The sequence below is a fragment of the Miniopterus natalensis genome, chromosome 7, assembly GCF_054644295.1.
Source record: "Miniopterus natalensis isolate mMinNat1 chromosome 7, mMinNat1.hap1, whole genome shotgun sequence".
NCBI lineage: Eukaryota > Metazoa > Chordata > Mammalia > Chiroptera > Miniopteridae > Miniopterus > Miniopterus natalensis.
Genome location: NC_142087.1, coordinates 14,685,668 through 14,698,564, shown reverse-complemented (window position 1 = coordinate 14,698,564; position 12,897 = coordinate 14,685,668). Strand labels below are relative to the sequence as shown.

General features: G+C 53.4%; 1 protein-coding gene across 3 annotated transcripts in view; it reads left to right on the top strand.

The window, feature by feature from the left end:
* HM13 (histocompatibility minor 13) overlaps positions 1 to 11,500 on the top strand; it is a 37,576-nt gene extending 26,076 nt beyond the window's left edge. Inside the window, exons 10-13 of one of the 3 annotated variants that reach the window (XM_087818820.1) lie at positions 1,715 to 1,751; positions 3,618 to 3,720; positions 7,742 to 7,827; positions 10,658 to 11,500. In XM_087818820.1, the coding sequence (XP_087674946.1) occupies positions 1,715 to 1,751; positions 3,618 to 3,720; positions 7,742 to 7,827; positions 10,658 to 10,757 (326 nt within the window). In that variant the 3' untranslated portion in view covers positions 10,758 to 11,500. Of the gene's footprint in view, positions 1 to 1,714; positions 1,752 to 3,617; positions 3,721 to 7,741; positions 7,828 to 9,587; positions 9,739 to 10,657 lie in introns of those variants that run through there. The other 2 variants (XM_016200608.2, XM_016200607.2) reach the window with 2 other exon arrangements.
* The last annotated feature ends 1,397 nt before the right edge of the window (positions 11,501 to 12,897 follow it).

The window sequence follows — 12,897 nt, the reverse complement described above, 5'->3', positions numbered from 1 at the left end:
AGCCTGATGAAGTAGAGAGTGTTTCCACTTTATAAATGAAGAACAGGTTCAAAGAAACCTGCCTACGGCCTTGGGAACATAGTGGGTATGGTCTTGAACCCAGGTGTTTGCATAACTTGCAGTGCTGTGAGGCAGGTGGCGTGCTTCCCCAGGAAGAGGCAGCTCCATTAGAGAGAAGAAACTAGGTCCCGTAAAGCATTTAGCTCACTGCGCAGCGTGGCCTGTCACAGGCACCCACACCGACTTCCCCAGTGACCTTGTTGGTTATAGTCTGGACTTGAGGCCTGCTTGGAAGGGACATCTCTGCGTTTCTGTATATACCCACAGATGTGTAAGTCTTTTGGCAATCACAGTAAATGGAAGTTGACTGTACCCTCACAGAGCCCCAGAGATATTCTTCAAAGAAGAATGGGTTGCTGTATGGTTTTGAGGACCTGGTGCATTAGGAATAGTGAAAGCTCTTGGCAGACCTCTGACCCCTGAATCAGTTGGAGAACAGTTGCAGAATTCAGCCACCAGGGGGCATTATATTCCCCACTTTGTTTCTAGAAAGGCAGTATTTGTTTGCTCTTTCCACCCAACAACTCCCTACTCATACAGTCTACAGTGAGGAGTAACTCATTTCCCTCTTTAAAGTTAAGTATGTGTTGCCAGTCGGTGCTTCTGATCTGCAAAGAATGTTTTGGTTCCTGACAGCTTGCTCTCAGCTAAATGAGATCCAACCCTTGCCCTGTCTGAGCCCAAAGACCTGTCAGACAGACAGATACAGACTGGTGTGGGCAACATGCAGAGGCTGGAGGGTGTGTCTTCGGGACTCTTAGGCTTCAGGGCGTCTGGGCTGGATTTTGAAGTACAAGTAGAAGTTCTGTGGATGGCCAGAGTTAACCGTCCTCTCCTGAGTTCCCACAGAGCCTCCTAATGGTCTGCTTACTCCTACTCTTTCTCCGTGTAGCCACCATGGGAGTCTTTTTCGAAATATGTTTAGTTGTTCTACTACTTAGACCTCTTCCAGTGTGTCCCCTTACTCAGGATAGAGACCCAGCTCCTCATGCCCTGTGGACCCTGCGTGGCTGGTCTGTCCCCTACATGTCCTGTCCTGGGCTGCAGCCTTACTGGCTCTCCTTGCCCCTTGCCACATCCCTTGACCCTTCTTTCCTCAGGATCTTTGCACATGTTGTTCCCACTCCTGGCAAGTGTCACTTCCTCAAAGAAGCCCTCCCTCGCCCCAGCCTGGGCCTCATCCCGATACACCCTCCCCTGACGCAGGAAGCACCCTCTCACAGTTGTAATCTTACATTGACTTTGGTTCTGTTCGAGCGGTATGTGTACCCCGTGCCCCCTGGCCGAGCTCTGAGCACAGTGGTTTTGCTGACCCCTACATTGCCTCTGGTGCCCAGTATTAGCAGCCTCAATAAACATTTGGGTAGAGGAGCCAGTGTGACACAGTATGGTGCTTTGAGATGCCAAATTAATGTGGCCCCAAGGCCAAAGCAAAATCTTGGGACCTTCTCATGGTCCTGTGTGGCCTGATGGTAGGGATACAGGGATTTCTACTGGCAGCCCACTCCCTTGGCCCCAGTGATTGCTCCATGACTGGGGACACCAGGTTGGGGACCCAGTTGTGTGTTTGTTGCTCCCTGGCCCAGGCAGGGGGCTACATCTTCTGAGGTGCTGGCTTCCCTGCCACTGTCTAACCCTGGCTTTCTCCACGCAGGAATCTTCATTGCCTTGCTGCTGCGTTTTGACATCAGGTAAGCTACTTAGGACCCCTAACCCTCAGGCTCCAAGAGGGAGGGGCCTTCCACTGGCAGTGGTTTTCCAATGGCTTTCAGGAGCCTCCAGCCCCATAGCAGGCAGAGCAATTCTGATTTTATCTGCATTTTGCTTTTTGAGGTTCTAAGTGTTCAGAGAGCCTGTGGCAAAAATTAAAAAATTAAAAATCACAGGCCAGAGGATTTAAACCTAGAAGGATTTAAACCCATAGGACTTTCTCCCTCTGTGACTTTGGCAAGTGACCTGACCTTTTGGATCTGAGGTTCTTCATCCTTATACTAGTGGTAACTGAGTTCCTACCTCAGGATTACCAAGCAGATCTGCAAGCACTGAGCACTGGCTGACCTCAGTAGCTCCTAGGAAAATGCAGCTGCAGTCATCGTCATTATCATTTTTTATCTGCCTAGGGGCTGCTGTAGCTGCTCTAGCTGTTCCCCACCCTCTCCTTACTCAGACTTTTTTCAGTCCAGTGTAAAAAGTGAGCACAAGGGAGAGAGAAGGGCCAGCTTGAGTCACCAGTTAAAACACAGGAAAGGTCGCACTTGAGTTAATAATGCACCTGGGCAGCTGGACCTGCCGCCAACAGGTGGCATTCAGTCACCCCAGTGGGGAGCTTGCTGTGTGTCCCCTTAATTTTGAGGTGGCTTATGACCTTTTCTTCATTTCCTCATGCCCAGTAATTGCAAAAGCAATAATTATGTTGACAATGGTAATGAGAAACTCAGTACCAACATCACTGAAATCCAGTTTGCATGTGAAACTTAACCTTTCCCCACTCGCATACATCTGGGCTATTTGTGTAGTGCCACGTTGGACCTCATGAACATGCAGACTTAAAGACAGCCTTTGGAAGGGACCTGGCCAGTTTGTAAGATAAGGCACATCTATGTCAGCCAGCTCTACTCTTGGCTGTTCAGAGGTGACACACAGAGAAACCCACGAAAGTCCCCAGGCTGTTTGCTGGAGACACACATTCAGCTGCCAGCATCCTAGGGCAGAATCTTATGCCTAGCCTGGACTTGTAGGATAAGCAAGCCCTTTAGAGCTGGTTCCAGATTTTGTGCAACATTCCCAAAGGGAGTCAGTTGCACCCCAGGCTTCATAACAGAGTAGCTCTTGATGTACTTGCAGCTCAAGGCTTAGAAGCAGCCAGAGCAAGGAGAGAAGGGGTCAGAGTACTCGTTCATTCTACAGATGTTGCTCGGCGTTGTCCCAGGTGCTGTCATTGTAAAGGAAAGTCGTGTAATGGCAGTGCCAGGCTGCATGTGATTCAGCTGTTCTGAGGCTGGTCTTGGGTGAATCGCCTCTAGAAATTCACTGGCATTTTATCCATGCAGTCAGCATCTATTTATCATTCACAACAGGTGACTGAATTATTATGTGCACTGCACTGAAATGTAATAGGTTTACAGTTTCTCTAAAAGCACGGTCCACCTGTATCAGATTCCCCTAGGTTTTTCAAAATGCATGTTCCTGGACCTTGCCCCATACCTATTAGATCAGACTCTCTGGGAATTGGGCCTAGAACTCTTTTTACAAGCTTTCCAGGTGATTTTTGTGCTGATTGGAATCTTAAGCCACTGTTATAGGTTATAGCATTTGATATTCACTACCACCCGGGAGATAGCTTGTGGTTTCCCCATTTTACAGATGAGTAAACTGAGGCTGAGAGAAGGAAAGTAACTTGTCCAAAGACACATAGCTGGAGCAATTCCAGAGTACACGCCCACCTCTGGACTATCCCAGAGCTCTCAGCCACCCCACAGCCTCCAGTCTTCCCAGCTCCCCTCTCAGAAGGGATGCTACGTCTAACCCTCCCTCTTTCTCCCATCTCTTCCCTGAAGCTTGAAGAAGAACACCCACACCTACTTCTACACCAGCTTCGCAGCCTACATCTTCGGCCTGGGCCTTACCATCTTCATCATGCACATCTTTAAGCACGCCCAGGTGAGCAGGGCTGCCTTCAGTGTATCGGGAACACTTCACTGCAGGAAACAGGGCTGTCAGGGTGTATTTGTCACATACAGAGGTAGGCGTTAACCAGTGGTGTCAGCAAGCGTCTGATTTTCTTGGCCTTTCATTCGTGGTTGTTGCAAGATGACCGCCTCTGCTTCAGGCAGCACACACATTAATGGCAAGAAGGAGGAAAAACGGTACCAGCCATGCCTGCCTGTTGCCTTCATCAGAAGGGCAGAACCTTCCCAGAACCTTCTCAGCAGATTTTTGCCCACGTCTTATGGGCCAGATCAGTGTCAGTGGCCCAGGGAATGGTAAGAAAGAGTGCGTGTAACTTCTCAGTCTCGGTAGTGGGGGAGACAGAACAATGGGGTTGGGGTGAGTGTTGGGTGTGTCAGCCCAGTGCCCGCCCTGCCAGATGAGCGATAGAGTATCAGGGGGCCCTTCCCCCCACTCCCCAAGCTGGCCAGGCTCTGCCTCCTTGTCCCACCAAGATAGGTACTGAGTTGCCACAGAGTGAACCAGAGTGGGGTGGGGGCTGGGAGCCACTGTCAGTGTGACCTGGAGAAGGCTGGGAGGGCAAAGCAAGCAGACAGGTTTACTCTTTACAGGAAATAAGAGTGCTTCCATGTGCCAGGCTCTGCTGGTACTTCATGAGGGTCATTGTGAACAGATGAAACGAGTTCAGGTGCCAGACCACAAGTATGTGGTGGAGCCAAGATTCAAACCTGTGCATAGGGAAACCAAGCCCAGGCTCTGAACCCCTGGCTCTGGGAAAGGCAGTGTGGAAAGGAGGCTAAGGGAGCCCTGGTGGGAATCCAGACCCCACCATTTGCTAGTTGTAGGACTCCGGGCAGGTTGCTGAACTTACTCTTGATTTTCCTCGTAGATGGATAAAAACAGAAAATGCGGGTAAATAATCATCGTAGCCACCTTGGAGTTGCTTGAGGATGAAATGAGTTAATATAAGTAAAGTGCTCAGAATCATGCCTGGCCCAAGTAGTATTAGCTGTCATTGTTGCTGTTCCCCACCCCACCCCAGGGCACCAGCCATAGAGGAGCCACCTTCAAATTAATCACAAGAACTGCTTGTTGAGCAGTTACTCTGTGCCAGGCACTGTGCTAAACCCTTTTGCTCATTCGCTGTTCAGTTGTTACAGTATTTACATATCTACAGTATGTATGAAGTAGGTACTAGTATCATTTTACAGACGTGCCAAGGTCCTCCACCCCATAGGTGAGGAAACCAAGAACCAATGGGGAGCCATCTCTGCTTTTCTGCTCTAAAGAGCCTCAGGTCTGTGCAAGTTGAGAGTGACCTATACTTGGCAAGGAGTTTGCAGAGAGTGACTGAACCTGGATTGGGGAAGGAGCTTAGACACCTCTTCTCCAGCTCTCAGCCCACTCAGCCCCGTTAGATTCCAAGCCCAGAGCCATTCCCCTGGAGGCCACCAGGTGGCAGGCTTGCCATCTGCCTTGGCTAGACTCTACCCAGGATTCCATTGGGAGCCCTCACACAGCTGGACAAAGGCAGGAGGGGTGGTCCTCTGTTTGGGGGACACTGTAGCCCAGACAGAAAAGGAGACTCTCCTGGGTTGCACAGCAAGTCAAGCTGAGCCCCAGCTGTAGCCCTGGACTTTTGTCCCCCGGGCCCAGGCCTATGTTACTCTCTAGCAGCAGCCCAGCCATTCTCCCCAGTCATCCATGTGGGCATCTCCCTGAAAATCTTGAGAAGGGGAGCCACTTCCATGCGGTGTCTCTCTCTCTTCAAGACACAGGCAATCCCAACGCAGCAGTTCCCTAGGTAGGGGTCTCCTCTGCCAATGTAATCTTCAAACCACTGAACCTCTGTCAAAAAGCCACTCTGAGCCAGGGGTTAGAAGCCTTCTAGAAAGGCCCTTAGAGATGATCAGCTGACCTCATTGTACAGAGAGAGGGGAAGGTGGTTTAGCTGTGGTCACATAGCAAAGCCAAGATGAGATGAAAAGCCAGGAGTCCTAACCCGTTGCTCACCGCCCTGAGCTGTACATCCCGGCCTCTCTTTAGTACTGACTTTCTTTGGAGAGGTTCCCTAGTACCTTGAGAGGAAAGGAAAGAATAGCTTTGTGTCTTCATGATAATCACAAACTTGCTGCCTCCCAAAGGAGCCCCTCCCATCAGCTCTGAGTACTACTTCGGCTGCCTCTCACAAGTTCTGTTGTACACCTTTGTCACTGTGATTTCTGTTGCTCTTGGCCCAAAGCCTAACTCATAGCAGAGACCTGATGCAGTGGGAGAAGCTCAGCTGCCTAGGTTCAAATCCAAACTCAACCACTTACAGACACCCTGTGTTACCTTAGGCAAGTTGTTTCCCCCTGTCTGAACCTCAGTAGCATTGTCTGTAAAACTCAGATGCTAGTATTTATGGTATATTGGATTCAAGGATAATATAATGTGAAGTGGTGTGGCTCACAGCCCACCCATGGTGGCTGCCAGAAAGGACCTGAAGGTCAAACTCTTGGGGCTGTGGAGCCCTGTTCTCTGGCCAGGGGCTGGTTTGGCCTTAGGAATGATGTCTCCTCATCCAGTCATCTCCAAGACACCCTCTTAACTCTGTGAGCATCCAGGAAAACACCATTTGCTTAGTATATGCAGGGCCCTCTTCTGAGTGCTAGGAATCCAGCCATGAAGGACAGCTGTGAAGCCTGTCCTCACAGAGTTCTCAGCCTACCAGGGGAGAGACTCCAGTCTGTAATGACAGGAATGCTGTGGAGAATGTCAGGGGCCCCGAGAGTGTGCAGCAAGAGGACCTGACCATGCAAGTGAGGGCTTCCGCGTGGAAGTAACAGCTGGGCTGAGCTCTGAAGGAGGAGAGATCTTGGCAAAGGGGGAAGAGCTTCCCCAGGCAGCAGCAGCTACACACACAGAGGTCCTGAGGCTGAAGGTGACAATGAGGCAAGTGTGGCCAGAGTAGAGCAGGGCAGGTGAAGGTGAGAAGGAAGATGGGGGCCTTCAGGCCACTGGGAGCATAGGGGGCCATTGGGTTGAACAGATGCTATAAGGAAAAGAATGGCTTTAGAGTCTAGTATGCCTGAGAGTCAATCCCCAGCTTACCATGTAGATCTCTGGGGCCCCTCTCCTCCCAAAGCATCAGCCTTCTAAGCACAAGGAGGACACTCATGGGGGATGTGGAGATGGATTGACACACACCCTGGGAGGCCTGAGCTCAGTGCACACCACGAGTTCTCCATGAACAAAGGGTCTTAGAATAATTGCCATCCTCCAAACCCAGGTTCACCTGGAGTCTCAGCACAGGCTTCAGGCCCACACCGGCATATGAATCCTGGCAGAGCCAGTGACCAGCTGGGTGACCTCAGCACAGGCCCCCAGCACGTGCTCCACCCATAGCAGCTATGTCATCATCATTGTCATACTGTTACAGCAGCATCTGGAGCATTTGTTAAAAATGCAAACTTCCAGGCCCTGGCCAGTGTCACTCGGCTGGGGTGTCATCTCATGCACCGAAGGGTCACAGGTTCAGTTCCTGGTTGGGACACACAGAGTTTGGATCCTCCATCAGGGTACATACGAGAGGCAACCGATCGATATTCCTCTCTCTTTCTCCCTTCCTCCCTAAAATCAATAAAAACATATCCTCAGGTAAGGATTTTAAAAATATATATGTGTGTGTGCGCATATATAGAGAGGGGGGGACGGGGGAGGGAGAACAAGCAAACTTCCAGCCTCAGGTCTAGGGAAAGGGAGAGTCTGTGGAAATAGGACCGACCCAGCAGGTTGCATGTTTGAGCCTAATGTCCAGCCAGACTCCTGGGGACCCTTAAAGCCCTGCATACTTGTGTTTCTTTGGGTTTCTTGCCTTCCCTCCCAGGTCTGGGAGTCAGGAGCCCAGATTCACGCCCAGCCACTGACTCACTCTGAACCTGGGCAGTAGCTGTCCCTGTCATGTCCAGGAAAGGGTGGAGTGATGGACATGGCCCTGAGCATTCCCTCACTACCTTGTGTCCTCTTACAGCCTGCCCTCCTGTACCTGGTCCCTGCCTGCATTGGCTTTCCCGTCCTGGTGGCACTGGCCAAGGGAGAAGTGACAGAGATGTTCAGGTAAGAGGGGGCAGAGGGCAGACGTTGGCATGGCACAGGTGCACCTGCAGGCAGCCAGTGGAGCTGTTTGTACACGTCTCCAGGGGAATATTGTTCCCACCAGCAGCCCCACCCCTCGCCCTTTCCACCAGCACCTGGGTGCCTGGCCTGTGGGCACCAGCAAGAACCTTTCTGTGGGCTGGGAGCCAAGAGAGGGCAAGGCCTTGGGCCTCTCCAGACAGCTCCACAGCTCTACAGCCAAAGGCCAGCTGGTCTTGAGAATGGACTGGCTGGTGTAGAATCCCTCCTCCCCCCGACAGGCTGCCTCACTGTGAGGAGTCCTGAGTTCCCATCGACTGTGTCACCATGTGACTCCAGGCATGTCCTTCTCCTCCCCTGGCCTCAGTTTCCATGTGGGAGTAATAGGGGGACTCCAGTATGGTGGAAAGTAACCCAGATTATAAGTCAAGTGTCAGTCCCTGTTCAGCGGCCTCTATGACTATTAGGCACAGCTAGCTGGTTTCTCTCTCTCAGTCACATGCATACCCCTTCCCCATGGCCATATGCACACCAGCCACACCCCATGCACAGCCCCACCCACACCCCAAGGCCTGCGTGACTCCAACAGGTGTCTGCTCCCCAGCACCACTGACCCCGCCTGCCAGAGACCCAGAAATAGCTGCCAGCTGCAATTGAAGCTGCCCACTCAGGCCTTCCATCCAGCTCCACCTGCCTGGCCTCCAAGTTGTCCTTCGAGCACCCGCCAGGGCCTTCTGTGCACCTGGCTGCCTCCAAGGGAACCTGTGACTCACCCCTCCCCCGTACCTGCCCTGCCTAGAAGCCCCAGGCTACCAGCCTGCCTGCCCTTATCTCTCAGCCTGGTAAAGTCTTATGGACTCTGAGACAAGGCTGCAGGTGAACTTGGGGACAGATCTGGGGGCGCTTTGGGGGCAGGGGTGCGACCTGATCTCTGAGCTCAACACATGCCCTCACCCTCTGGCTCTCATCCAGCCTCAGCCCCCACCCCACCCCTTGGGATAACCTCTGCAGTCCCAGTCCTGTTGCGTGCTCATGGGGCCAAGCTCTGAACACCCCCAGCCAGAACAGAGGGTGCCCCTCCACCCATTGGTGCTTGGTCTCCCTAAATGTCCAGCCATAGAGGCACTCTGCGGCCCCCCCTTTCTGCCCCCACCCCTCAGGAGGCTCTTAGGTTGAGGTGGAAAAGCACATAGTCTCCTCTTTCTGTCCACCTCCCCCTGATTCTCTGCCTTATCCCTTGTTTCACTTTTCCCTTCATTGGAGCCCTTCCTTTTTTATTCATTTATTTATTTTTAAATAGGTAACACATTTATGCAGTTCAGAATTCCATAACTCTGAGAGGGACAGCACCCTCAATGCCCAGCCACCCCACAGAGGCCAGCTCTGTCCCAGTAGGTAGCTCTTCAGAGACACCCCTGCACCTGAGCAAACGTGTGGATACATAGTCCTGCCCAGGTGGTGGCATTCTCCGAGCACCCTGTGTCTTGACTTTTCTCACAGCAGTATATCTGAGAGGTGTTTCCGGCAGCCCGTAGACATCTAGCCCAGCTGCCTAGTGTCCCTTCCTCATCTCAATATATCTTTTCTTTTTTATTCTCCAAGTAATACCATCTTCTTTTAGAGAGGCCAAAAGTGCAGAGATGAAAGAAGGCACAGCTCTGCTCACTGCCCCTGGGGAGGGAAGTCTCTGTCCTCTAGTCTTTTCCTTGCCGTCTCCTTCTGTCTGTCTGTCTCTCACACAGCTACGAGTCCTCAGCGGAAATCCTGCCTCATACCCCGAGGCTCACCCACTTCCCCACGGTCTCGGGCTCCCCAGCCAGCCTGGCCGACTCCATGCAGCAGAAGCTAGCTGGCCCTCGCCGCCGGCGCCCGCAGAATCCCAGCGCCATGTAATGCCCAGCGGGTGCCCACCTGCCCGCTTCCCCCCACTGCCCCAGGGCCCAAGGTAGGGCAGACACCTCAGCTCCAGTGAATGGGGTAGGGAGCATTGCCAGGGGCAAGTGGCAAGAGGCAGCTCCTCCACAACCATCAGGCAGTCCCTGGACCCAGCCACGGCACCAGGGAGCAGGGCAGCCCGAACCTTAGCATCCTCACAGATAATACAGGTCTCTCCTGAGAGGGTATCAACAGCCCTGTCATACAATAGTAGATACTGTTACTACTCACTGTACATACATGATCTTGGGAAAGTCACTTTCTCCTTTGAAAGCCTCTCTTTCTTCATCTGTAAGTGGGCACATTCCTGCCTCACGGGGCTGATCTGGTGAGGAAATGTGGGCATTGTCCTTGGCATGAACTCAGTTGCTCAATAAGTGGAGCCCGTAGTAAGAGTTAAGCCAGGGTGTCCGCCTTCGAGAGTGGCTCCTTGCCACTTGCCCATAGAGCAACCCCTGCCTGCTCGCACCCCTGGGGCTGAGCTCTTTGACTCCTGCCATGTAGCCTGGGAGTCAGCCATCTGCCATAGCCTCATCCTGGCTGCCCTTTGTTTCCCCACTATCTCCAGCGGACGGTTCAAGAAGCTTCAAGTTGGTCCGCCCAAGCCCAACCTCTCTCCCATTTGCCACTACCCTTGCCGCCTCTTGGCACCACAGGGCACTGGGAAAGCAGAGCCGCCTGTCTGAGAGGGGCACAGAGTGGGGCCGGGTCAAGCACTGGAGGAGGCTGGGCAGTGGATAGGGGACTGATGTTCCTCGTGAGCCCAGGGGTTTTCCTGGGATGGTGGGATGGTGGGATGGTGGGATGGCAGAGCACAAGGATTCTTCTCTCCTCCTCCTCTAAATGTGTTCTTTTCATTGTTTTGGTTTTTTGTCAGTTACGAGGAGTCAGATCCTAAGGATCCAGCAGCCGTGACAGAATCCAAAGAGGGAACAGAGGCCTCAGCATCAGAGGGCCTGGAGAAGAAGGAGAAATGATGTGGCTGGTGCCTGACCCTCCGAGGGCTGGACCAGGCAGGCGGGGATGGACCAGCACAGGCTTGCACAGGCAGAGGGTGCCAGAGACCTGGCAACTCCAGGGAGGGGCGGGGGCAGCAGGAACCTGCAGTGATGCCTCTGGGCCTGGTTCCCTCTCCCCCTTCCCTGGCCTTCCTCTGCCCCTCCCCATCACCTGCAGGCAAAGGAAGCCCCCAACTTCCCCCACTGCCCCAAGTGCCAGGTGGGAAAAATGGGTCTGGTTTTTAGATTTTTGTATTGTGGACTGACTGCCTCACATTAAAAATTCATCCCCTTGCCCAGGCAAACTGCTGCACTCCTAGAGGGGTTCTCTGCACCCAGCATCTTACATTAGGTCTACTAGGTCTCACCCTCCCACCCAGAAACTTTCCTGGAAGCCCCTTCTTGGGGATGGACTGTTGCAGCCTCGGAGGAGGCCCTGACCTCTGGGATGCCCATCCAGTGCCTGGCCAGCTCAGCACCCCAAGGATGCCCTCTGGCCAGCAGAGGGGGCCCACGAGCGCTCCTCTCCCACTAGCCATCCAATTTTCCTCACCACTGTTCTTACAACACTAGGGGGCAGCAAGCATGTTGGACAGGTGCTGGGTGTGTCACCTATCCACCCACCCCATCAAGGGAGATGGAGGGATTGGTACCAAAAGGCTGATTTCACTCAGCAAAGGGACCAGTATCTATAAAGCCAGAGAAATGGGCAGGGCCTCGTGGTTCCCAGGGAAGAGTTTAGATTTTATTTCCAGGCTGGCAGAAACCAGTTTTTCCCACTGTCAACATGGCTTCAGCTGGAGAGCACCTGGACTCTGTGTCACCCTGGAGATCAAGGCCCCATCATTGTCATTCCTGGGGTTCTTGCCAAAGTGACTACTGCAAGGCCAGAAGTACCCTGAATCTAGGAGCCACCTCTCCCACAGCAATGCTGGTCACAGCACTAGGGCCAGAGCCATTGGAGAAACTGAGATGGGGAAGGATTGGGCCCAGTGCTTGAGAGGCCATCTGGGCTCGAGCTGGAGCTCCCAGGGCCAGGTTTTCTTCAAGGTTTGCAGAAGACAGCAGCCCTGGCCTGCAGGAGAACCCCCAGTGGACCAGGCCAGGAGTGGGCACAGCCCTCATCCACCTGCCTATGTGGAGTCACTGGATGCAGAAACATTAGGGGGGAAGGGGGACGGGCCTGAGACTCAGCCCTCCAATTCCCAGCCTAGAACACTCTCTTGACCAACCTTCAGGTTCAAAGGCTGAAAATAACAGTGCCTTCCAGGCAGTTTGGAGGTGCCCAAAGGACGTGATGAGCAGAGAATCCAAAGTGTTGTAATAACCCCACTAGATGTGGCGCTCTTACTGTACCTAGCACCTCAGTACAGGGTTTCACTTAATTCTCACAGGCGTAGGCTCAAGTGACAGGACATGAGCCCCATCATGCAAATGAGAGAATTGAGGCAGCTTGCCCATAGACATGGACTTGACCTCAAGTAATCCAACTTCCAAAGTTCCTAAGGAGTCTGCAACTCCACCTCCTGGGCACCTTTGAGCCATCCATCCAACTTCTCTGGGCCTAGGATTCTTTGGAGAGGAAAGCAAGGGTAGGACATCTCAAAGGCTTCTCCTGGCCAGTAGAGTCCCTTTCAGGGGCTTGTCTTCGGCCTCCAGCCTCCTCCAGAGGGAAGGCCGTGTGGTCCTGGAACAAGGCCCCTCTGAGGGCGGCAGATGGGGCAGGCAGCCCAGGCACACAGTGCGGTTGGCTCTGCGGCCCAGGGCCCACAAAGGCCTCATTGAGTCACCACCGGCCCCCGGCGGAGGCTGAGGTGGCAGTGGCGCCGGGCGCCCGCCACCTAATGACCATCCTGGCTGGGCCAGATGTTCCACAGACCTCGGCAGCGGCCATCCAGGGCCCGCCCGGCCAGCCGGCACCGCAGAGGCCACTCTAATTCCAATTAACCAGCTTCAGCTGAGCAAACAGCGGGCAGCGGTGGCCTAGCCCGGGCGGTAGGCCCGGCCCGCAGAGCCTCTGAGTCTAGACTCCAGATGTGAACTGCCACCGCCAGAGTCCCATGGAAAAATGGCACCAGGCCGGGCACGGATTGGGCCTGTGAGCCCGAGAGGCAGGGGT